We start from the raw sequence: 22,890 nt of genomic DNA on the forward strand, positions 1-22,890 counted from the left end.
CGTGCGTGTTTAGCTTTAAGGAAGGCGAGGAGAAAAATATTAAACTGAGTCTCGCTATCTGGCAAGTGGGCGACTAGACATTTCTCGGCTAGCTTGTTTATTAGCGATGGCTTGCGCCACATTCATGTGCTGCTTGCTATTTTCATTTTTGTAAAATAAAGGATGGTTAAAAAGGACCTGTTTTGTTTGCTAGATGTGGATTTGAGCCGCAAATCTTGCACCACATTTCAGTGCGCTCATGATCGTTAGCTTCAAGCCACTGCACATCTTGGAGCTGCATATCTTGGATTTTTTCGGCTCTGGCCCCAGTTGGCGTTTCTTTGTAGATGGCGAAACGCCAAGGAAACTGCTGAATGTCTATTGATTTTTGGACATCTCTGACCATAGTTGACAACCAACATGTCATGTGTAAGGTTAGATTATATCAGTCAAGTACGCAAAGGCGCGCCGTAATACAAGTGCCCCTGACTATGGGGCATGTTTCAACCGAAAAACAAATGCCTCTTCGCTCAATTGGATAGACCTACAACCAATCATAGCAACGTAATATGTTGTTTGTTGAAAACGAATTCAACCCAAGCGCTCTTTCGTGAGTTATTGATTACGTTACTGTGGATCATCTGTCCATCATCGTATAAGGCCAGCCCTGGCAATTTCATTGGTCCGCCCAGCTCCTGGTTTTATAAAGTGTGTCCCGATACAAGCAGTAGCTTGTATTTGAAGTAAGTATTAAGGTTTGCATTGGGTTTAAGGAGCAATTGACTGTTTTGTTGGGGTATTTCACACTGTTTCTTAAGGTCTCCAAATAGGGTATGTAACATTGGTTGGGTTGTAAATGGCCCGGGTGCTGTTCTATGCCCACTGACAGATCCTCTGAAATGTTCCCGGGAAAAAACACTAGCTTTTCTCCTTTTATGGTATGCTCATTAAAATTTAGATGAGCTGCGCGCTGATTGGTTGGTTTTCAACGAGTGAAGCTGGGGAACAAAAACGCAACACGGCCAACAGCAGCACTTAAAACACTGAAAGTTGGATGATAAAAGCGTGCATATTAATCTATTGTGTCTACACAACACAGTTTTCAACAGATTGACTATATCATTTGAAATGATAACATTACTTGTTTCCACTTCTGTTGTTGAAGCAAACTGGATTGACTTGGGTGGGTAGAACGTTAGGCTTAGCAACCAAACCATATCCTGATTCTACTCGGCTTCAGTTAGCTAGCTAGCTCTAAATAACTTGCTGAAAAATAACATGACCAAGATCTGGATTGTAGATTTACATTACACAGGTTATTTATTTGAATGAAACACAGTCAGGAACATGAATCAACGTTAGCCCCATTGCCAATAAACTAGGCTAAATTATCACACATTCTACCTATGCTCTTGCGTTAGCAAGCTAAACTTGTTTACATGCCTACAGTCTAGGTGTTACTACTAGTAACAGTTACTAGCAATGCTACCGTATCCTGTATCAAGCACCTGCCTTTCTCAATTTCTTTCAAATAGATTATCTATACATGCATTAGCAATACCAGACTGCTGTTCGTTTTCTGGCTATTTTTCAGAAGCTTCCCTTCTAATGCCGACTACAGCTAGCTAGTCTAGCTAGAGTCATTTGATGTGTGTAGAAACGTATTTAGCATTCCACCTGGTATGCTATATTATACAGGAAACATTAGCATTGCTAATAACTGCTTAGCACAACATCATACTGTCCTTATAGGCGGTTGCAATGAACATACGGTCGGAACAGCACCTCTTTCCAGGTTCAGCTTCCGAGCAAATCCTGCTTGCAATTGTCCAAGGTTGTCAAAACTTACTTTTGTAAGCAGCAGATGTGAAAGGGTTAAAAAGTCACCTCATAATGATTACAAGTCATGATATAATCCCATTTGTGCTTGTCCAAAGGTATGAACAAACATTGCTGAGGCAAGTATAGCAGATGATTTACAGTAACACCTTCTTAACTTAATTTGTTGGTTAACAAGTTTCATATATGATTTCTACATAGTATTTTGTTTTATATGAGTATATAAGCCATATATGAAGATTTTATGGGAAGACATTTACATAATTTAATACATAAGTGATTTACGAAATTGTTCCCATTTCTAATAGGTTTCATATATGACTTGTACATATATGCCTTATATATTCCGTATGGGACTCTACAGTCATGTCTCATTTACATGGCTGTGAATAGAATCTCTTTCATGATGGCCGAGAAAATCAGGAGAAACATATGTCAGTAGGATTATCTCTATACTGTATGAATAATGCATTGAACACATCACTTCTTTATGCAAGTCCTAGTACAGTAATGAGCTGTATGTATGCATGGACGGCTTCTGACTGCTACAGAACCCTGATATGGAGAAATATAAAATAGTGTATTGTCCCTTTAGTTATTAAAAGGTCCAATTAAAATTTTCATTAAATATTGATGTGACTTACCACGAATATGCTGATATAATTGTAAAAGGAGACATGAACTATGGCAGAGGTAAAAGTAAGACAGTATTTTTCTTAGAGCTTGGTGTCGTAACCTAAAGTTCAGTGCTGTATAAATGGGATGGCTTGGGCCTTATTAAGAATAATTATCTATCCAACACATGAGAGACGGTATTGTGGTTTATGACCACCTGGATACAGTATAGTGTGAATGTGTGTGAGCATGTGTGAGCGTGAGTGAGTGATGAGTATGAGAGAGAGAGAGGCAGGGAGGCAAATACATTGAGAGAGTGTGTGTGGTCAGGGCCGCCCCCCCCCACACACACACACATACACACAATTTTTGGGGGTAGATTTGCCAATCAAAAGGGCCCCATACACTAGTTTTTTTTAGGGCTTCCAAAACCCTAGGGCCGGCCCTGTGTGTTGTTGTGTGTGTGTGAGTGTGTGTGTCTGTCTACGTCTGTGTGTGTGGTTGCGTGTGTGATAGCCTAATCCTAAATAACAACACTTAAAACACTCTCTTAACTTGGTCATACAGTAGAATACAGATCCATGCAGATGTTCTGCACAAAGATTCTACAAGCCAGGAATTGTGTTATTTTTTAAGAGAGAAGCTTAAAGTAATGTTCTGGGTTGTGTTGCACCTGCTAGTATAAAATTCATATGCACAAAGGATGTTATTTCCATGGCAGTGTCGGAATATAAATGTTTTCCTTAGTCTGTCGGGGGAGCAATTACTTCAAAGAAAACAAGTCAGATTGTTTTTAGAAAGTTTGCTCCAGGCAACTATATAATTCCCAGAAGCGTTTTCTGATTTCACTTTAATAACTTACATGAAAGGTACTTACAGCCCTAGACCAAGATACTTACATGTCTTGCCTATGGCAGAGAGGGGTTCACTGGAGCCGGTGGTGTAGGAAGCGATGACCTTGATGCTGTACTCTGTATCAGTCTGCAGATTCAGGAGCAGTAATGTGTTCACATCTTCACCCACAAAAGTCTCAAGAGCTGACCCTGGAACTGGACAAGAAACACACATCCACTGTTTGTTTCAACGACTGTATGCATTTACTGCAACTCATTATGCAAGACAAAGCAGACAGCACAGATTGATGGTCTATCCAACTGATTGAAGTAATGATGTCACCATAAGGTATTTAAGTAAATTAGCAAGACATACAAATAATCACGCATAAACACACACAAACACACATACACAGAAACAAAACCAGTATTAATGTATCTAGGTCATGAACCACAATACTCTAATTCCTTTCATTGGGTGAGACCGAAATAAAATGTGAAAAAGTGCAAGTTATCTCATACACACACACACACACAATGTGCTCAGGACGCAGGGACATTGTGCTGGGGTGGTAGGGAGAGAGAGGAATGGAGCCTTCACCATGAGAGCCATCTAATCTGGCGCTAGTGAGAGATCACTCTGCTTCCTGTCCTGTGTGTTTTAGCAGCCTGTAAATCGAGGCAGAGGGCTTGGCCTGCTCAACCACACAGCTTCTAATGGAGAACAGAGGGCCAATGTGGACTCCATAACAGTGGGATATTTTCCCCAATTTGTTCTACAAACAAATCAAGCCTTTCTGTTTATATAGCCGTTGGAAACTGCAGACAGGGTAATGGTGTTAGGTCTACTTCTGTCTGGCAGTCATGGAAATATACACGCTGAAAACTTCATCTTGTTAAAGGACACTCCAAGATGTTAGGGAGTGGTGTGTGTATGTATTTGTGTGTGTGTGTGTGTGTCAGTGCATGTGGGATATATCTGAGATAAAGGTGGAAACAGTATACAGTACATTAGCATTAATGTGAACAGCATGCCTGTCCATTTTAGACAAATTATACCGAATTTAGGAAAGTGTCGTTTTGGTTCTGGTCCAGATTTGTGTCTGTTTGTGTGTGTACTGTATGTTTGTGTGCGTGTGTGCGTGGGTGTGTGTGCACGGTGCAGTTGCCTGAGGTGGGAAGGTCCCAGGTTTGTTGTAGCAGGTATCTAAGAAGACGTGTGTGTGCATGCGTGTGTGCGTATGTGTGCGTATGCATTTGTCTTTGTGTGTGTGTGTGTGTGTACCTGAGGTGGGCTGGTAGACTATCCTGTAGCCCATGGCTGGGAAGGGGGGAGCATCCCAGGTGACACGGAAGCGATTGTACCACTGGTCGGACACCCTGAGGTTGCTGGGAGCTGAGAGGGCCACTAAGATAAGATAGAGTAGATGTTAATGTTAGTGATTACTTGTTTATATCAGCCTACATAAGGTCATACATGGCAAGACATTAGGTTAAGACTTCCATCCAACCTAAGTGTAGCAATTGTATCTGGTATAGATGGTCCTAGTGGGAATTGAACCCACAACTGTCAAGTTTCAATCATGATACTTAACCAAGAAAAGCAGAAAGGGACCTACAGAGAACTTAACTGGATGATATCCGCCAGCACTGGTTTTTAATAGGCTTATGGTCTACAGCTCAAAGGGATGCGTAAACCACAGGCTTGAAATGAGCAAAGACAGCTGTAAAACTGAGGTATGGATGTCATCTGTGTGTTTGCTTTTCATGTGATTCATGAACTGCTGGCGTTTTACAGGGACAGGGGTGGGTATTTACAATGGAATCGTTCTGAAGGGGATTGCATTTTCCCCTTCTGGCTTTTATTTACTTTAACACTTCAAAACTGAATGGTAAGGAAGACATGATACCGACTAATCATAAGAAATAACTCATGAAATCTAATAAAACACATATTTGAGGGCTTCGCACTGGAACTATCCAGCGTATGACTGCCTTTCATAACTGTTAATAGATGGTCCCAGTGTGAATCAAACCCAGAAAGATCCAATTTCACTCATCATACTAAACCAAGGGTAGCCAAAAGAGACCCACAGAGACCTCATAAAGCTGATGTCATGTGCAGGCTAGCCTACATATGCTGCTGTTGACATTTTCCACTCTTGGACTGTTTACACTTTTGTTCGTCAAGCTGATCAAATGGGTTCTAATGGACTCTCGGTGCCATAGGCCATGACTGGAAGGACTGATGAGCCAGCAGTGAGTGAGAGGGAGGGGTGTGTACTCACACGTGGATCCCACGGACGACACGCTGACGCCCGACTCTCCGCCTGGGTAGACGGGGGTCACTGTCACCAAGTACTTGGTGTCTGACAGCAGGGGTTGAAGCAGGATTCTCCTCTGCTGGCCTGGAACCACAATCTGGAAGGAGGGAGCCAAACGGGACACGTGAGTGAGTGTGTGCACATGTTTTTTTTTGGGAGGGAGGGAGGGGGCGTTGTGCATTTGCTTGCTAGAGAGACAGTGTGTGCCCATGGGAGAGAGACACAGAGGGAGAGACAGAGAGTGATAAACTGGAAGGATTCTGTCACACAGGAGAATGGTGAGGAACAGTGTCTAAGGGTGCTATCCCAGTCCTAACCTGTCCTGCCAGACCCTGGGATGCACTGTCCTGCCATTCATCTCCTGTTACATGTAGTCATTTAGTCTTAAAGGAGCTGTCCACTGGAGCTGTGGTGCTGAACCCTGCCTGACAGCCAGTTGGCTGAACAACAACCCAGTTTTCTCTCAGCAATACGTCCTCACAAGACTTCAATCTACAGTATTGACAATGGATTGCTTTATAGCGTGTGTGTGAGTGTGTATGGCCTTGTATGTGTGTGCACGATTGAATGCGTGCATCTCTGTGTGTGTTTGTTTGTTTGTTTGTATGTATGTATGTGTGTGTGTTTGTGTGCTTTCCTTTTCTCAGTGAACTAAATGGTTCTTGAAAAGATAATGGAATGTCCTATCCCTCCCTCTTGCACAGCTCCAGCCAGAGACAGGTCAGACTCCAGCTGGAAATTAAAACTGGTTAGAGAAGAAGAAGAAGAGAATGAGAGAGAGAGGAAGAGAATTAGAGAAAGAGAGAGGAAGAGAGAGAGAGAGAGAGAGGAAGAAGAGAGAACGAGAGAACAAGAGACAGACAGAGAGGAGGGGGAGAGAAAGTAAAAGAAATAGATCTTAAAATCAGAGTCACTCAAGGCTACTGGGCACAAGGGTTCTGTGAAGATTGAGGGAGGAGGAAGAGAAGGAGAGAGATGGTCAGGAGAGTAAAGGACGAGACCTGAATTTCTTTTCTCATTTGCCCAAATTACCTATTTGCTTTGAGTTAAAGTTAATCTACCAAACAGGCTCCAAATGTATGTTTATAGATGCAAACAGATAATTACTCACATTAGTGGATTCCACTTCTACAGTGTTACTATCAACCGTTAACTAGACATTCAGGTCTACTTATAGTCAGATTTCTACGTGTACTTTCCTGTGTTCACAATTCACTATTTAGACAATATTTTCAAAGTTGTTACAGCATTACTGTATTAAGAACGAGTACAAACGAGGTGTTTCATGATATACGTGATGTTTGACCGATTGACCAACGTACTGTGGCTACATTGTTGTGCAATAGCTTTGTGCTGTGAAACCTTTCCAGTGCATTGTTACAGTAGTATTTATGCTGGTCATTTCAATTAAAATCCTTCACAAACTTTTACTTACATAAAACATTCCTTTCTGTCTTTAATAAGTATGGAGAGCTGCCAGGTTTACCTGTTCTACAGACTCCTACAGATCCCTGAGTTAAACAGGAACAGTCTACCTCCACATTCACAGGCACCTCAGTCTGTCAGACAAGGACAGTCTACCTTCTCCATACTCACAGCCTCCTCAGCGCGGTTGCCCTTGAGGCTGGTATAGGTGACCCTGTACTGGTCCACCAATGGGTCCTCGAGCTCCCAGGATGCATCTAGGCTGCTGGTGGTTTCGTCGCTGATCTGCAGGTTCCTCACACCCAGACGCACAACTAGACCAGACCAGACACAAAGAAACACATATGTAGAGTATCACATTTAAGTAGCGTATCATGCAGAATGGATAAAGCCATGGAGTGGACCCAACAGGAAGCACATCACTTAAATATGAGGTGTGGTTTCACTTCATTTTGTTATCCAAAAAATCATGAAATAGTTCCAAAATTGCAACAAAAATGTTCAAGCCAGTAGCTTTTATTATCTCAACAGAATTAGGTTTAAAGAAGTCAAACAGCGTTTACTCGTGTGGAACTCTGCGCAACAGAGAACAGATGGAGACCCAGCGAGGCAAATGGAGGGTAGGGAGGGAGTCGTGGGAAAACACAAAGCGTTTCCATAAACTAATCAGTCGTAATTCTTTTTTTACAAAAATTGGGGCCTTTATTACCTGGGGTTGTGGTAGCAACCGTTGTCGTCCTGGCGACTGGCAAAACAGTCACATAAAAGGGAAAATTCAATAGAAGTTTATTATAATACAATAACAGCAACTGAAATGACTGTTTCCATTTGTCAACTTAGTGTCCAAGGTACAAAAACAATATCTGACTTTGTAGTGAAGTACACATAAAAAATCCAAATGAAAGACTAATACAACTGGTCTGGTTTCTTCTCAAAGGAAAGTGTGTATGGTCTTACGTGTGGTCTCTAATACAGACGCAGTGGCACTCTCAGACTTGTCCTGGAAGATGGCAGTTAGCATGGCTTCATATTCTGTGAAGGGGCTCAGGCCAGTCAGATGGTAGGAGGCTGTATTGCCATTCAACACAACCTGGAGAGAGACAGAGTCTTCCTCTTAGATATACTGTACTTTAAGGCATTATGAATGTTTGAGTACATACAGGATAGGCCTGTTAACATCAAACGTCAACGTCTGCTTGTGAGTTGTGAAATGTTCACTGAAATGTTCTTGGTCTGGATGGCAGGACCTTCCAGTCCTTCTCTCTCTCTCTCTCTCGCTCTCTCTCTCGCTCTCTCTCTCTCTCTCTCTCTCTCTCTCTCTCTCTCTCTCTCTCTCTCTCTCTCTCTCTCTCTCTCTCTCTCTCTCTCTCTCTCTCTCTTTCAATTCATTACAATTTCAGTTGCTTCATTGGCACGTTAATAGTATGCATCTTTCTCTTTTTTTAAATTTCTCTTCCATGCTCTCTCTCTCATACTATTTTCATCTCCTACTCTCTCTCCCTCTCTCCTACCGTCTAACTCCTTCTCTGTCCCTCTCTCCTACTCTGTCTGACTCCTTCTCTCTCCATTTCTCCTACTCCCTCTCTCTTACTCAGAGTAAGACAGAGTAAGACAGTCTGACTCCTTCTCTCTCCATTTCTCCTACTCCCTCTCTCTTACTCTGTCTCTCTCTCTCTGCTACTCTCTCCTTCCTCTCTCTCCTGCTCTCCATCCCTCTCTTCTGCTCCAGTGAATCTAGGTAAACACATCGACCTGAGCTCCTATCTATAAAAAACAGCTGGCTTGGGAAGTCAGATTGTCGTTAAAGCTTATAGTGCATTGGACCACCTACACAGTCCAGAGTCTGGCAGCCCACAACTCAGCGGCGGGCAATGATGATGTCACACTAGATGGACAGAGGGTTATTTTAGCAGACGGCTGGGGCTTTCACGATTTTAGAGCGCGGATCACATGACCACACCCAGATGGTTCTCTCTCTGGTGATGCGTGATGTTGACAACCAACATCCAAACAAAAATTACTGAAAAAACAACCCGTAGCTGCTGTGAGGACTCAAATCCAACTCATTTAAAGACTGCTTCAAGCCAAACTCATCCCAAACTGTTTTCAGACACCAACGTTTCAGTCTGCTTCAAAAACAGAGGCAGACAGGTGGATGTTACTGCACTGCTGACCTCCTTGGTGTCTCCTCCGTTTAGAGGGGCCCAGGACAGTTTGTAGAGGGCAATGTCCGTGGCAGCGTGACCCCAGGTGACCCGGAAGCTGTTGGTGGTGACCTCGCTGGCTCGCAGGTTCAGAGGCCCAGGCACAGGTGCTGATGGGGGTTGGAGGGGGGGGCGAGGGGGGGGGGTGAGAAGTTGCACAGTGTTGAGAGAAATGACGGGACAAGGACTGACCTGTTTTATGGGGCATCACATTCCCACACGCCCCTCCAACCCCCGTTTCGTCCCTCACGCACCTTCTGTAATACGTTAAATGTCAGTGTTGTTTTCAATAGCTCGTACCCAAGAAGTTACGGAAGTTTAATTGTTTGTGCCCAATGATTGAACTTTATTAACAAAGTAAATTAAACTCAGCTCCGTGTGACTTTAAGCTAAGGGTTGGGGGGCAGGGAGAGGCTAAAGTAATTCCAAAATCGAGTTTAGGGATCATGTCCCCCTCGTGTCACAAAAATGAGGGTTGGATTGTTTCACACAAACAGCTACATTGTGCAAAATCAGCAAGGGATGCAGTAAAATGGGGTTTTAGTTTAATGGCTGTAGAGCAACCTTTCTATTTCACTGGCCATTCAGGTGAGGGCAATGAAACATCACTGAAAGGTAATGAAATTTCACGAAGTCTCTAAATTGTTTAACACCACGTAATTTAAGTTTACATTTTTAAGTGACGTCGGAGTGTTTTTTTCCCATAGGCGACATGGCTGTGGGAAATATCTCAGAGCTGAGAAGAGAAGAGGGCAGGAGGAATTTGGAAGAAAAGAATACAGCTAGAGTAAAATACAGACAAAAGGTCAAACCAAACAGGAATGAGAGAGCCTGGCAGTCTCACGATAAGCGCTGTCTGTGACTCAGGCAGTGAAAATGAAAGCGCAATAATAATAAGCACAATAAAACAAAGTAATCTTACTGGTTGTGAAGCTGTCTGTCAGAGGTTCTGATTGGCCCTCATCGTAAATGGCAAAGATGGCTACAGAGTATTCTGTTAAAGAGTTCAGGTCGTTCAAGGTCCAGGAAGTGACTGGATCAACCTCCACCTGAGGATAGAATCATACAAACACACACACACACACACACAATAGTTTGTATTGCTATCCATGTTGGGACTCACAATTCAGTCACTGCAACCATAACCTAAAACCCCCTTAAAAACCCATAGCAGTTGCACAGAATTTGTGTGAACCAAGAACATTTACCACAATTTAATTATTATTATTTTTACTAGTGGAGACTTCAGCTCCCCACAAGAATAGTTAAACAACGCCACACAAACACACACACTATTTAAAACGCATGAAAAAGTGTATGTGAAGAGTGAGAAAATGAGAGTGAGAGAAAGATAAAACTACAAGGAAAGACAAAGAAAATCTATTGGAAAGAAGTAACAAAAAAAACAAGTTCACAGTGACAGACTACCTGACCACTGTGTCTGATCAAAAACCAAGGAAAACCCCAACCCCAACCCTATGAACAGACTCAGTGAGCACAGTCTGGAAACAGAAACAGGCCATCACAGGCAGACCAGACTACCCAAGGAGGAGAGGCTTTCTCTGCTCACAGGGAGAGGTGGAGCTCCCTTTCCTACCAGTATGTGAACTTAAAATAGAAGATCAACAAAACAACATACTTCTCCTAAATTGTACACAAGAATGTGGAACTTTAAATGGAGAGAAAATGGTTTACTTACATTTAATTTTCATTTGTTTACTTATTAAGGGACAAGCCTAACTGTTCAAATTTGACAGCAAGTGCATGTGGAAACCTGCCATCCCCTCATGGACAGCCATGGGAACAAAGCATTTTGCATGGAGTAGAACAATTTCTGAACTCTATTATTTACACTTCATGTAATGATTATTTGAATCTATAGTGTGTGTGTATATATACATATAGTGTATGTCTATATATATAGGTGTTTATGTATGAGTGTACAGCCATGGCCAAAAGTATTGAGAGCGACATACATTTTGTGTTTGCAAAGCTTGCTGGGTCTTGGCATAAAATGACTGCTAACATAGTTTCAGTAAGTCATATCATCAGCACAGGGGAGAGTCTGAACTAGTTCTAGCCAAGTGAAATCACTATCATTCTTCATACACTGCTGTAAAAGAGGGGACTATTTGCATATATTGAAAATGTTTGCCCCAAAAAAGCTTAAAAAAATATGAAATCTGCCTTACTGTATTCCAGTTCCAGTATTCTATATAAACATGTGAAAACCTTTTCCTAAAATACAGAACCAGCAAACTTTGCAAAACACAACATTTGTCATTGCCAAAACTTATGGCCACAACTGTATGTATGTATGCATACTATTACTAACATGCCAATGAAGCAACTGAAATGTTATTGAATTGAAAGAGAGAGAGAGAATGGTATGTATATGTCAATGTGCCATCTCCAGAGTTCCAGAATATAGAGCATGAGGATCACCTCTTCTGTCACCAGTCCATCTGTCTTGACGTACATGATGCGGTAACCTACGACCTCCCTCGCCGCCGCCTCCCAGGTCAGCCTGGCTGAGTTGTGGTTAATGTCGGAGAACTGCAGGTTCCTGGGTGGAGTCAGGGGCACTGCGAATGGAGCACAATCAACCAACACTCAACATCACAAGGAATGGAGCTTGTGTCTGGCACACTTTTTCTAGCACACCTGATGTCTATGGCATGTTGCGACACCAGTAAGACTTGCTTAAGTTTGTAATTACAATTATGTGGCTGGGAAGTACTTGTGATTTACATGCTAAGTCAAGTGAAACCTTATTCATGTGCTTTGGAAGAAGTAACCTTGAATAGTTCTATCCAATCCTGCCTAACATGGAGTCTGATAATGCATTGGTTGTTAGGTTCAATACAGGAAGGCAAATGATTACTCATGAGCCTTTGTGTACTTTTACAGATGCCAATTATTCATGAAACCAATGTTGAGTCCAGGCCTCAAAGAAGGTTCTGGTACAATCCAGTGTGTCAGGAGAGGGTCAGAGGTCACCCACAGGTGGTCTGCTGGTTGTTGATGGGGTCGCTGGCTTCCTCTCCGTACATAGCGTAAACCGACACGGTGTACTCTGTGTCTGGAGTTAACCCTTCCAACTCCAGGTCAGACACTGTCTCTGACACCCTCACCTGGCAGGACAGAAGGGGATTTGATTAGCTGAAACCCTTTAATGTCCTTATCTGAAGGACATTGTTTACGTCTACCAGGAAGATAAACCCTAACGCCTCGGTACATAAACTGCACACACATACATCTGCACACACAAAACTGCACACACACACACACAAAATTGTAATTACTCATGCAAAACTGTTCACACACACACACACGTTGGGAGGTTCATAATAATAATAATAATAATACATTTTATTTGTAACGCACTTTACATTTGAAACAAATCTCAAAGTGCTCAGAGGTTCACCTCTTTCTCGCCGGAGGTTCCGTCGTCGGTCAGCGCCGCATAGAGGATCATGTACCCGGACACGCCCTCTGCTTTGCTCCAGCGTGCACGCATGGAATTGTGGGTAACATCATACAGCTCCAGTCCATTGGCCTTGGTAAGGGCCACTAAAACGAAAATGCATACACACACACACACACACACAAGCCCCCACACACACAAAGCAGAGCCGGAACATGAGGTTTGACCAGAGCCAACAGGACAGTTCAGCTTCTTCATCATTCGGCCCTTGAGTGAGCGCGTGTGTGAGTTGTGGGACGCCAGGCGGCAGGCGTGGGATCTTACATGTGGTCGCTGAGCCTCTGAGCGGCTCACTGGCGGAACTAGCATACACGGCGAACACAGCCACCTGGTACTCTGTCAGAGCGCTGAGGTGCTGCAAGACCACCGAGCTCTCGCTGCCTTCCACAACCGCCTGTGGAAACGACCGGAGCAAAAGGGGGCGAGGATGAGGAAGAGAGATTAAAGAGAGAAGTAGAAAGTAAGGGGGTGAAAAAAAAAAAGATTGTAGGAGGGATTAACGTGTGACAGAATGTCCTCCTCTGTAGTGCACTGGGAGAGAAACTGCACACTTGGCCCCTTCTAATCTGATCTGAGGATATCTGCTCAACGAGATTCGTGCTGCGGATTTAGAAATGATTCCTCGTACGCCCCCGCACCCGCACCCGCCCCCCTCCCACATGCATCTGGACTCCATCAAGTAAGTGGAGTACACAAGTGTATAAGTGTGTACAGGAAATGACTAAAAGTCACATAAATAACGATAAACACATCAGCACACATTGGCTGCTGGATGACCGAATGGAGGTGTAGGGAAGGAAACAAGTGCGTGTGTGTGTGTACGTGCACTGTCACCTCCTCTGGTCTACCCGTCTTCTCGGTGTAGTAGACGACGCGGTACTTCTCCACACGGCCAGGGGCGTGGCTCCAGGAGACTCGAAAACTCCGGGCCATGACCTCCGAGGTCACTAGGTTACTAGGGGTGCCTGACGGCTCCTCGGAGGGCACAACTGCAGGGATAAAGAATCAGCTAGTGGATACAGTCACGGGTGTGTGTGTGTATGTGTATCTATTGTGTAAGAGGGTATGAGTGGACTGTGATCTGTGCACCATCTTCCAAGTGAGGTGAAGGGTAGCAGTACTCCAACGTAGGTGAAGATGACCATTATTATGCATATTAGGAAGATCGTCGACACGTTAGCAAGTCCACATATCCTGACTGGGAGACAAACCATTTTTGATCTCCTTGTCCTGCTGTTCCACGCCGTCGCACACTGTCATGGTGAGGCCTTCTACGATGGAGCTCATGATGCTGAAGTCAGCCACATTGTAGACGTGAGTGTCGTCCGGCTCCGTGGCGATGGACCTCAGCTCGTTCTCGTCGGCATTCTTCACGCCTGGACAGGGAGAAGGGAGAAAGGAAGAAACCACATAGGAAGAAGATGGTGACGGTAATGTGTTTTCTTTTTCTCTATCAGATATGTTGACAGAAAGCAGGTTTTTCATGACAATGACTGTTGTGTGGTCCTGTACACATCAAGATAAAACGGTCTCTTACGATACATTCACTGTGGTACAAAACCCTTGGAGGATGAAATCCAAATGGCTTCATCCAAATGTGTCAGCCAGCACAAAACAAGGCTTGACAACATATGTGACAGACCAACAATGTGTTTTAACAGCGGGCATCTCTAGCCTGAGGCCGGAGGCATGTCTGCGTGACCCCGCAGCACCGCGTGTCTCACCGATGGCGAAGAGCTCGATGCCAGCCGCCTTCAGGCTCTCCGCAGGGGGGATGACGTCATCCTGGGACTTCCCATCCGTGATCAGGATCCCAACTTTGGGAACTCCGGGCCGGGAGCCATGCTCTGCCTTGAAGCTGTTCTCCAAGATATAGGTCAGCGCCAGGCCTGAGTAGTGGTACACGTATAGAATTGAATTCATGCTGGCGTTACTGTATCGTGTTCCTAAAAAAACTGACATTGGCAGGTGTGGTTCACCCGAATGTTTGGCACATTCAGACAGCATGTTTGGAAAAATAATGCGTGTACCTGTGAGAGTGTTTCCACCCTTATATGGCAGGTTCTTGACAGCATCAATCACAGCGTCCTTGGTAGTGAAGGCATTCAGATGCCACTCGATCCTTGGGTCCCCACTATACTGGGCCAGACCTACAGTACACACACACACACATACTTTCGGGTTTATTCATGTAAAACAATTATTTAACACATCTTGTTCCTGGATATGTTACTATTTAGCTACAGGAAGTGAGAGTCAGCTACAGAAAGTGAGATATAAATACAGGAAATGACAGTGAGCTAGTCAGTGTTAGCTACAGGTAATGAGAGTGAGTGAATTGTGAGGGATTATATTGGAGAAGCAGAAAGTGAGAGTTAGCTACAGACAATTATAGTTAGCAAGAGGAAATAGAAGTATCAGGAACTGATACACTAGTAACACTTATCATTTAGTTAAAGGAAGCAAGAGTAAGCTTTTGAAATCAAGGGCTCACCTATCCTGGTCTGGTCGATGCCCACACTGAAAGCTTTGACAAGGTTCTCCAGAAACATGCGGACCAATCTGAAGTTGATCCTGCCAATACTCCATGAGCCGTCCACCAAGATGACAATGTCAGCAATGGCCGCTGTCTTGCACACAAATGGCTCTACAGCACAGAAGAGCACGGAGGAGAGGAGGCAGAATATGACATATACATGACATGAATGCAATACAATACAATGTCTACGCAGATCTGCACATACTACATACCATCATTCAATCCAAGCACATCCTGTAGACAAACACTGCTGAGGGAAACAAACTATTTTGTATTTTGGTGTGCAGCTTCAAAACAGTCCAAGGAGTTATTTGAATAATGACAAAAGTAGGTTTTCAAAATGTAAGACAAGACACACATTTTAAAGTTGGATGATCAGGATATCTTTATTGAACATGCAGAACAGTGGCTGCCAGAGCAGCACATTTATCACACAGTTTAATGACACAAAGCATTGTTGTAGCTTTATGCGAATCTATCCATTTTAAGTTCATGTTCTGTGGACCATTTCTTCTAAGAACCACAGACTGCCGAGATAGGGAGTCTGGCATTGTGAAGACTGTCCAGATCCAGTAGAGCTTTAATGAGACAGAATGTGTGTGTGTGTGTGTGTGTGTATGTGTGTGTATGTGTGCATGTGTGTGTGTTTGTATGTGTGCGTTAGATTGTGTCAGTGAGACAGCCAAAGAAGTGAGGGATAAAGTCTGGAGTTGGATAAACACACACTCCTGTTCCAGGGTGATGGATGGTTGCTGAAGTAGCTTAGGGAGGAACAGGGCTGCCGAACACTGATGTCCCATCCCAACCTTCCCTGGAGCTGTAAACTGTTCTAAAAGGAATTTGGCTGGAGTTTGGAGGAGTTTATGTTGGTTGCTATGTGTCAGGTTCCTAAAAACTGGCAGGCTGGATGGTGAGATGATTTGGCCCTCTAACAATCTGAATGAACTGTCCATTTTAACTAGCTGGCTGCTTGATTACGTAACTCCATGGATACCAAAGCACCAACAAAATGAGAATGTTATGCATTTTAATGAAAACGACACTGATCTAAAAGGAATCAGCCAAGTGGAGATGACAGCACGTTCCGGGCAAGAAAGGTCAATGTCATCATTTCAAGTGTACTCCCTTTCTTTGCTTTCCGTATTATCAGCAAACAGAGAAATAATCTGTCTCTTAGCATTACACCATGGTCATTCAACTCAGTCTGTCTGGAAATGTGAGCAAACTGTGCCATTTTGTTCCGACCATCTCCACTGATAAGCCTGCTGGGACATTGTGATAATTAGAGATTGAGAGATTGACTCAAAAGAACAAGCTGTAGAGTAGTGCTCTTCAATTTTACTTGCATGTCTCATTAGCCATGCAGCCAACATCCATTTTCCCTGAGCTCTGAGATTACAGGTCTGGTGCTACCCTTACAAAAAAAAGTATATTAAAGTATATTATAAGTATACTAAAATATGAATAGTACACTTTTAGTTCACTTTTGATATACTTTTAAGAAGTATGCTTAGAAAATAGTTCACTTTTGAGAAGTATACTTAGAAAATAGTTCACTTTTGATATAAATGGAAAAAACTAAAAAGCTACTTGAGAAAGAAGCAGACAGAAGGGTTGCATTATGCATTTGAAGGTTATACTGTCAAACTGATTGAAGAACGAAATAACGACGTGAAATAATGAAGATAGTGTGGCTCATTGGCTAGTCAATTCCCATGATGCAAGGCGGTAAATAGTGTTAAAAATTGCTGATAAGTTTGCCGTTTGTTTCGAAATACAAATGTAACTTCGTGAATTTTGTTTCTTAAATGCGTCTGCTTATAATGTAGTGTTTTGTCGCGTGGTAATTGTCATTGTTGTGCTGGTTTACCATTGTAACCTTGAGTTAAATGACATATATATATTATATGTTATATTTCATAAGAACAGCTGGATTCAAGCCAGATTTTAGCTTAAGTAGTGAATAGCTTTCTGTCAGCTAAGAATCTACAGGGAAATGTTGTGAGGGCCCATTCTCGCCAAGTGATTAAGATCTGAGGCGTCTGAGGGGCCCTTAAACATTTTAATACATTAAAAAGTAATAATAAAATTAAATTTAAAAGCTTACTTCTTGAAGTACTTACATTAAATGAAAGTGCACTTGAAAGTATTGCAAAGTATACTTGGAAGTACTTTAGGAGGTATACTTGATGAACTGAAAGTGCACTACACATGCAAATTTGCAGTATTCAAAAGTAAACCTTGAAATACACAATAAGTGTACCTTAAAGTGTACTAAATGACCTAAAAAGTAGGCCAATTCAGTTTACTTAGTACAAAAAAAGTAAGGGTAGGTAAGTAAGGCTTTTTTGTAAGGATAGCCATGCTAAACTCAGCTATAGCGCACTCTCCCTGGGGCCTATAGCTTGTGTCGGGTGAAGAAGGTTGCAACGTAGCACAGGAAACTAAACCTGTAAATGGTTCCTCAGATGTGATGCGCTGTACAATAGCAGGTGTGAAAACAGAATCCCCTTGATCTCCAGCAGTGCTTTGCTGTGATGATTAATCACCAAGTGGGTTTTCCCACAAACAGCCGCAGCATACAACACAATGCTCTGGGGAACAGAAGAGAGGGAGAGACGTGAACAAGACATGACAATGACAACATTATTAAACTCCACTCTATGGATGTTGTACGGTCGGTCCTAGGGCTTGAGAGCCAGTCGAGATTGAGGCTTTGAAGAGAAACTCTGCCGCCTTGACGGTTTTTCCACCATTCCCCAGATTGGTGACTCCTAAAAGAAGTCAATTAAAAACAACAATGTCGATTTTTGTATATGAATGTCAACAGTGTCGGGGGAAATTCATTATCTTAGGATGAATGACTTTGTGGCTCATTTGATGGTATTATCATCCTGAAGGTCTCTCTGTACCTGTGGCTCATGGCACATTTCATTTTTGAGACAGATGGGGGGGTAAGGGGATTACCGTCTATTTATTTCAACAGCGACACAAGCACACACCCTCATACGGGCCCCCCACACACACACACACACACACAGACGAGCCTTCCACACACACGGGCATACATGCACCCACGCTCACACATACCACACCCCGGGAACAAAAGCTGCCCATCGTTTCCTGTTTTCCCTCAGCCTCCAATCACTTACCGCAACAAAGCAGACAAGGCAGAGAGACTCTTAGAGACACGTTAACGAGACTAAACACCAAACTTCCTACTCCTTTAAATGATGATACAGCAAAACCAGATATGAAAGGCTGACGCATCGGGGACTTAACTGAGCCTAATTTCAAGGACCCTGGCTAAAAGCCCCAGTAGCTCTGCGCTCCTCTGTCTGCTCACTGCTCCCAATGGGAAGCTGGTGCCCTACACCACTGCAGCAGGACATGAAAGGACAGCTAGTTGTTTGGTGTGGTGATAATAGCAGGGCCTTCCAGGGCCTAGCCCACACATCAAACACAGCAGGCTGGACTGTGTGCATGTCGGTATGTGTGTGAGAGACGGTGTGATTTCGGGTGGTGTGCGTGTGTTTTTATAGGTGTGTGTATGTTTGTGTGTAGGTATGTGTGTGCGAGAAAGTGTGTTTTCTTTAGTTCCATGCGGTCAAGGAGACAAGGGATTTAGAATGTAATCCTGTGAGTGGAAGGTCCTTAAGAGCGCTGCAGCGCCTACTGGTTGGAGAAGACAGGAGGGGAAGTCCTGGCCTTAACAACACTCAGTTAACAGGTCTGCATGTCTCACCACAAAAAAGTACACAAAACAGCCTCTGGTTCATGGTGATCTACATAGAAACAAGTGTATGTGCTGTCTAAATAACAGACAAATGCTAAATCGTGCTAAATTCAGAAAAAAAGATTGTTCTAGATGAATGCTGGAACACAAGCAAAAAATAATATCTAATAACAAAGTCTAATAAGAAGTAAAACTGCAGAAAGACTTTTGCAGTGGGCTCAGGGATAGGCTCTATGCAAACAACAAATATAAAAACAGACCAAGCCTTTTTTTGCCGCCATACTGGAATGGAATGTTCTGTTTGCCATGTCACAGACACGGGGGCCTTTTGAGAATGAACAATCTGCTGTTTGTCTCAAGATTGGAATACTAATTGGTTCAAGTTATTAGAGTGGGTTTAGGGGATCCAGTATTCAGTATAACTCTACAGTACAGAACACTAACAGAAACACCATGCTAGTTCTGTGGGTGTCTGTGAGAGAAAGACAATGAGAAAGAGAAAAAGAGAAAAAGAGAAAGAGGAAGAGAATAGAAAGAAAGGTGTCAGAAAATCATAGGTACTTTTAAATCCTTTCAGAACCCTGAGTCAGCCTCCATGCAGAAGTAGCTACTACAGCAAGGCTGCTGCCTATTCTCCCTCAGTCTGACACAAGAGCCACTGTGAATAGGCCTGCCTGTGATGCCTATGACACAAGCCAAGCCTCTGGGAACCTCTTCTATGCCCCGAGAGGCAGAGCCTGAAGAAAGAAAGGCCGTCTTTGTGAAGCACTGCATGCATACTTAATCAGTCAACTTCATCCATACACACTGCACAGTGCAGACAATGACATAACCACGTAAACTCTCCAGTTTCAGGTCTGACTCCGTTTGTCTGGCCATGTGTGTGGCAGTGGGCAATTGAATTTATGTCAGCGATTGAATGAAACAATGTGGCTGTGAATGTGACAATGTCCTTGACTGTAGTTCCCTGCTTTCACACTTGCACAAAGGCTTCTCACATCCTTTTCTGTCAGAAAGAGAACAGCACACAGACAGACAGACTGTCTCACAGACAGGCAGACAGACAGACAGACAGATTGTCCGACAAATAGACAGAAAGACAGACAGACAGACAGACACACTATCAGGCAGACATAGAAAGACAGACAGACTGTCAGACAGACATTCAGACAGACAGACACCAGTCAGGTCATATCACTGACCGTTGCCTGTGACAGAACAGTAACGAGGGGGCATGGTCCCGCCTACACACAGATTCCAGACCAGACTAATTGAAAACAGCAATGATTACAGTGTAATCCTGTCCCCCCGGGTCACACAGGCTTGCTCGGCACAGCGGGTCTGCCCTACTGGAAAATCCATCAGGCGGTGTATATCGCTGCCCTGGCTTCTCCCTCCACTCCTACTAAATGATTCTGTCAAACCCTGAAATTCATTGATGGCATATTTTTCTCCACTTAATCATTCAAAGTAGGGAGCCTTTATCCTGTTAATGTGTTTAAGGGCATTTCTTCCCTTCTTTCCTTTCCTTCAAACTTCATTTTATTAACAAGTATTTCCCCTTGACAAGAATGATTTATGGATGACCTCCGTTTTGTTGGGGATCAGATGGAGTTTATTGTAATCTGCAACGTTATTTATTTCTTTTTCCTCTGGCCTGATTGTTTCTCAGGGACTGAGATTGCTGTAGTTAAAGAAACAGTCAGCAAAACTTTCTGGGATCTTGAGAATGTCAAAGAATAATTATTTATTTAACTGTCTTACATTTATCAAAATGTCTTGTGTAATGTAATGCAATGGATAATGTGCATAATTGGTAGAGGCCATGTATACTGAAATAACGCTATGGTTGGCTGTTTTTCATAAAGATTAGCATTTTCCAAAATATTATAATTGTTTTGAATGTTATGTTCCTTATTGATGATTACAGATAATGATGTTGGCCTACTTTGTTGTTGCTTAGATAATTTATTTATGTTGGAGTTTGAGTGACCATTACTAAAGTGATCTTATTAGTGGGCAGAAAAACACACTAAACTATGCACAGGTTTTACTAAGGTGGCAGGCCCGGATGCAGCCTGCTTTGACTGGGGGGGCAGTGAACATTTCTGGGGGGGCATCATGATAACGGAAGGGGGTTGTATAATTTTTTATATAACCATTATGTTAGCATATTTGAGTCTGCTTCACGATCCGAGTGTTAATCAGGCACGGAGCCATACGTTATAAACATTCGGGGCTTAACCAGCGGCGTAACAATGACTTGGCGGGCCCGAGTGCAGATCTCACCAACGGGCCCCTTAACCGACCTATCGTCGGTCGAAATTATTGAGTGTTGATCTTAGCGAGGCGCATGGAAATGTACTTATTATCAGTGTTGCGTCTGAACACGTTCATGAACTTGCTCATAATTTTGGTGAACGTGAACTGAACGTAGCCTACTGTATTACTGCCTGGTGAACGATACTTTGCAGTAGACGCATTCATTCTGGTGTCTGTGAATGGCGCGTTTACTCTTTTTAATTTTGTTTAATAAGGTGCCAGATTTCTAGCGACTTCCAGGCTAAAAACACACAGTTAACAGTCTTGTGTATAGGGTTACCCAACCCGGCAGCCACATATTGAAAAAAAGAACTGAACTAACTTAGTTCGTAATTTGGAGAATTAAATTAGTTCAACATTTTGAATTATGAACTGAACTAGTTCATGTAGAAAGTGAACTTTCCCAACACTGCTTATTACAATACACATTGTGAATTGATTGATTAGCCTATCTAGCGTTAGCTATTTTCCAACAACATCCTGCACATTGTTTTCAATATCTAACCTGGCTGCTGCCTTGTGCCTATATGTGCATTTAATGACGTTTAATAGCCATGTCTTAATGCATTCAATAGGCTATACAAGACAGTAAATGTTAGCCTACCCTGGTGGCTGAGTTTCACGCATTGCTGTTGGGCTGGGGGTCAGACATAGCGTCCTCTTGAACACCTCGCCACAAATCCAAATGAAGATAATTTTGCCAGCGTTGCCACCCTTTCATCCTGCTCTTTGCGTTCGTGCCGCTTCCTACAGCCACCTTTGTGTTTTTGAATGAAGGGCATGGGGTAACTTAACTGCAATTACTCAACACACAAGGCAATGCAACACAACAGGATGGCAAACGATCACAACGTGTGGGTGGGCGTTGACAACATATTACCCAGACAATATTACTTAATAAAAACGAGATTCGTTTCATTCAGCAAAAGGCAAATGAGGAAATATGAATTAGGCTATTTGCTGTTGTTAAAACTGACTATTGTTAAAATGTTTATTGGGCAGGTGAGAATAACTGACACCATAATTGAGAGACGTTTGTGAATTGATTGGACTGGATCATGTGTTAACCTTTCTGTGATTTACGCGGAGCGAGGGGCCCGGTCAGTTCTTCAGGTATAGTTCTCACTTAAGATCGAGGACGGGCCCCCTTTCGCCACGGGCCCTAGTGCAGCTGCACTCCCTGAATATCCTGGGTTTGGTGTGATGCTGGATATAGGATCGTCCACAGTGCGAGCGCGCGCACCGCGCGAGCAAAATCTTTGGGCATTAATTTGAGTGCAAAATAGTTTTTTGAGCTCTATGTAAATTAAACCGCCGCCGTTTCCTTTGGTAAAGACCTTGTCTATGAAGGTGATGTCTATCATTTCTGGCTCCAAATTATCGTCAGGGTAAGCAGAAACATGCATGTAGCTTGGCTGAGTACTCTAACAAAGTAGGCCTATGAGTGCGATGCCTACCTTGGCTAAAATGTGCACGTTTGCAGAACAGGCTGCATTGGATTGCTGTCATTCAAACCATGCTCGCCTTCAACCACAGCAGCGGTAACGTTGGTACCGAGAGACAGGGAAGTGCTTCCACTAGGACCAG

The 22,890-nt window shown here is 43.2% G+C and overlaps 1 protein-coding gene across 5 annotated transcripts in view; it reads right to left on the reverse strand.

Annotated features, from left to right (window-relative positions):
* The window catches only part of col14a1a (collagen, type XIV, alpha 1a), a 73,463-nt gene that overhangs the window by 35,840 nt on the left and 14,733 nt on the right, over positions 1–22,890 (reverse strand). For 2 of the 5 annotated variants that reach the window (XR_014766654.1, XM_084705617.1), the window contains exons 6-22: positions 15,201–15,353; positions 14,737–14,856; positions 14,431–14,595; positions 13,918–14,082; positions 13,541–13,695; positions 12,971–13,100; positions 12,647–12,792; positions 12,224–12,353; positions 11,665–11,804; positions 10,142–10,268; positions 9,190–9,329; positions 7,973–8,105; positions 7,725–7,760; positions 7,172–7,329; positions 5,555–5,687; positions 4,552–4,674; positions 3,333–3,482 (exon numbers count right to left, since the gene is read on the reverse strand). Coding sequence is in view for 4 of the 5 variants with exons in the window: in XM_084705617.1 (XP_084561743.1) it covers positions 3,333–3,482; positions 4,552–4,674; positions 5,555–5,687; positions 7,172–7,329; positions 7,725–7,760; positions 7,973–8,105; positions 9,190–9,329; positions 10,142–10,268; positions 11,665–11,804; positions 12,224–12,353; positions 12,647–12,792; positions 12,971–13,100; positions 13,541–13,695; positions 13,918–14,082; positions 14,431–14,595; positions 14,737–14,856; positions 15,201–15,353 (2,304 nt within the window). In the remaining variant the exon portion in view is untranslated. Of the gene's footprint in view, positions 1–3,332; positions 3,483–4,551; positions 4,675–5,554; positions 5,688–7,171; positions 7,330–7,724; positions 7,761–7,972; positions 8,106–9,189; positions 9,330–10,141; positions 10,269–11,664; positions 11,805–12,223; positions 12,354–12,646; positions 12,793–12,970; positions 13,101–13,540; positions 13,696–13,917; positions 14,083–14,430; positions 14,596–14,736; positions 14,857–15,200; positions 15,354–21,907; positions 21,995–22,890 lie in introns of those variants that run through there. The other 3 variants (XM_084705641.1, XM_084705625.1, XM_084705633.1) reach the window with 2 other exon arrangements.

Source organism: Hypomesus nipponensis, chromosome 2 (assembly GCF_054491055.1).
Source record: "Hypomesus nipponensis isolate SF chromosome 2, ASM5449105v1, whole genome shotgun sequence".
NCBI lineage: Eukaryota > Metazoa > Chordata > Actinopteri > Osmeriformes > Osmeridae > Hypomesus > Hypomesus nipponensis.